At 32.9% G+C, this 3,424-nt stretch overlaps 1 protein-coding gene across 1 annotated transcript; it reads right to left on the reverse strand.

The window, feature by feature from the left end:
• Nucleotides 1–1,491: 1,491 nt before the first annotated feature.
• LOC150101649 (5-hydroxytryptamine receptor 4-like) lies at nucleotides 1,492–2,532 on the reverse strand. The gene has a single exon (XM_090399880.1). It carries the CDS (start codon nucleotides 2,530–2,532, stop codon nucleotides 1,492–1,494), a length of 1,041 nt encoding a protein of 346 aa, XP_090256006.1.
• Between the last annotated feature and the right edge of the window lie 892 nt (nucleotides 2,533–3,424).

The following is a 3,424-nucleotide window of genomic DNA, read 5'->3' on the forward strand; positions in this document are numbered from 1 at the left end:
AGAGCAAAAGTACAACTAACTAACTTCCATCATATTCTAATTCCACACGGTCTGATATAAGTCCTTTCTGGGTAAAGGTTCATAATATTTCAAAAGTCTCTTTGAATTTCTAGATATACGTTTTGTAAGTGACATGTTCCATTTTCATTTGCTGTCAGAGCATTCGATGACTTTCATTTCCTGTGTGAAAAGCAAGATCAGACATATTTCTTTGATTCTGGACAACACTGATATGTTCTCTCATGCAAATTTCCCCAGAGAGGCCTGTTTGTCTTACGTAGCAGATACCAGTGAGCAGGAATTTTGTAAACTCATCTCTCTCTTTTTTTTAAAAAAAAAAAAAAAAAAAGAGATGAGTTTATGGTAGTTTAGATGGGCATAATAATGCGCGGATGGTTTTGTCTGAAGGGGTAAAGGCTCTCAGGGATGCCTCCAACAGCCAGGACCACGAGAAAGGAAGAAGGCCGTAACTTTCCCATATATACAACACGTGACGAATAAAACAGAGACATTGAAAGAATGAAATATAGACAGCCAACGTTTTTTTTTTGCTAAATTTCTAAATGTTGGGGGTTTTATGTTTGAGACTCCTTATTGTTATTTTCTTATGGATTAAATTTTGTTGCGTCATGTGAAAAATGTCTGTTAACAATTCATAAAAACACAAATAAATGAATAATCTTGAACTGAACTAAAGATGAATAAATTTGTTTTATTTAATTCTTTATAATTCAATCAATTATTTCCTAAATTACAGTTATTTTTCATTAGAAAAACACATCTATCTTCTTATTAGCTAACTATAGATAAAACATTTTATTGATGTATTTAGACAACAGGTAAAAAAAAGATTTAGGTATATGAAAATGTTGGTGTTCATTAGTGGAATATTTTGAAGGGTAAAAAAGAAGAATATTAAAATATAAAACAAACTGCTTTGTATTTTTCTGTAATTACAAAAAATGGAAGGCCTTAGTTCATCAGAAAAAAATATTCTACGAAATATTTTTAAGACTTCAGTGAATAAGCTATTCAAAATAGGGCTTAGAAAAAACGTGTATCTACGCGAAAATAACGAAGTCAGTAATTACGAACCTCGATGTTCATGCAAAAGGATTTTTTTCCTTTCTTTTTCTTCCAATATTAATCAGAGTAGCTATAAAGTAATTTTTCAACTTAATAGCGTTATCTTTCTCTAAAAATCGGAGTACTCAATTAGTTTATTTCAGCACAGAAGCTATTAATCGTTAAACTTGCACGTGGTATGAATCCGTAAAATTCTTAAATTTGTCATTACGTTTTCATTTAAAAATAAAACACATATAACTTTATAGATTGCACCAAACGTTTAAGGAAATAAAATATTAACTCTCAAGAAACTTGCTTTAATTTTAAAGAAAAGAAGTTCGTTTAAAAGAAATAATAATTAAGTAAATGAATTTAAAATGCTAAAATTATTATTAAAATTAATCTATTTAATTTAATGCATATTTAGAAAAAGAATATATTGCGTATTTTCTCAGCACACAATCTTGGTAATTTTTTAAAAGCATTTCTATAATCTTTTCTCAAAATTCCATAGATGAAAGGATTAGTTCCCGATGCCCAAAATTGTGCCACAGTAGCCACATAGGCAGTCCACATTGGCAACGAATCATCACCTCTAAACGCTCTGTAAACTTTAGTAATACCATAACCTGAAGAACAAGTAAAATAAGCTATGATAACAACAAACATACTCTTTACTGTCTTATTAATACTATCTGCTTCTGATGACTCGCTTTTTGTTTGTCGTTTGGATCGCATGTCATTCCCATTTTTTGTAGCAGCCACTCCCAAAGCTGGACGTATTACATTTTTACGCATTTTCGAAGCAGAATAAATAATACGAGAATTGTAGAAAGCAATGACCATCGTAGGTAACACAAAAATTACCGTAAAGCAAGCTATGGTGTAATAAAGAACACCAGAATCCGCTACGTCAAACTTTATCGTACAAACCGCTTCCCAATAGTTGTATATAACCCAATCGAATGTTATAGGAAGGATTATTACAATTACTGCCAATGTCCAGGCGCAACCAATCATGAAGAATATTTTTCTTTTAGTAATCTTCTGGTGATAATGAAGAGGCTGTAAGACAGCTACTCCACGATCGTAGGTAATCAATGCTAAGTTGATGTCGGACATGGTGACAGTGACGTAATTGAAGATTAAGTGAATGTTGCACATCGCTTTTCCCATGTTCCAGGAGTCGTAAATCACTGCAATGCTAGCTGGTATCATCACTCCAACTGATGTCAGGATGTCAACTATGGCCAAGTTCACAATAAGAAAGTTGCCGAATTGAGATCTTAAGTTGTCATCGGAGATTGAAGCAGCTACCACGGCGCAGTTTCCTATAAAGGAAATACCTGCTGTTACGATGAAGCTAATGGAACCAAGGATAATTTCGTAATTACTTCGTCGATGACCACCTAATATGACCTCGAAGTTGTTAGGATCGGTAATATTCAGGAACTGTTCACCCATGTTTACCTGAAAAAATAATAAAAAATTTGAAATGTTAATATATTTTTATTTGGGTTGTTTTTTTTTCTTTATTTTAGTGATTCATTTCGGTTTGAGGATTGATCTGACATAAATATGACAATGCATTATTTTGATAACAGCTTCCATCTTTTAAAATACAGTATTCTAGAATTTAGTGGTAGTAAAATATTTTTGAAAAATATTAGCATAAATGTATATATACAAAAGCGTATAACCGTGTACTAAATTAAAGCTATGAGTTTCATGAACTGCATGGGAGTGGGGCTCACTCTTGCCGGAGGTTTTTCATGTGTTCTCTGTCCTTTTCATTTTATTTGCTTCTCTCTCTCTCTCTTTTTTTTTTACTCACCTATTTTGTGACTATTTGTCAATGTTATTTTATAACTGTTTTAATCTTAGTCACTAGCTGGTAAAATCGACTAACACCTTTTGTCCCTCAAAGGCAGTTGGTCGAACTCTTTTCACCGAACCGTTTACCTAACGGTTTCCACCCTTAGTTATCAAGGATAGCTAAGTTCAGGACTCTCATTATTTGTTATTTGTGACTTCATGATGAGATTTAGATTAAGTAAGACTGCGTAGTCTTGTGAAAACGGTGTTCCATAATGCTAGTTCCACCAGAAGAAACACTGTTGTAAGTTCGATTCCATTTGCCAACTAGATGAACGTTTTCTGGATTTCTTTAGCACATCTTCCCGAATTAATCGGCCACATAGTTTTTTTCTTCTGGAAACTTTTAGTCAGTTAACTCAAGAAAATTGTCTATAGAACTCTCACTTCGAACAATACCAGTGTTAGGGTTTAGAATTACTCTAAGCTGACAGATATTGTATATTGAGCCTGCAAATGCGGATTGGTAAAGGTTGGTCAA

The sequence above is a fragment of the Typopeltis vanoorti genome, chromosome 11 (assembly GCF_054136105.1).
Source record: "Typopeltis vanoorti isolate ZY-2024b chromosome 11, IOZ_Tvanoo_1.0, whole genome shotgun sequence".
NCBI classification, from domain to species: Eukaryota; Metazoa; Arthropoda; class Arachnida; order Uropygi; family Thelyphonidae; genus Typopeltis; species Typopeltis vanoorti.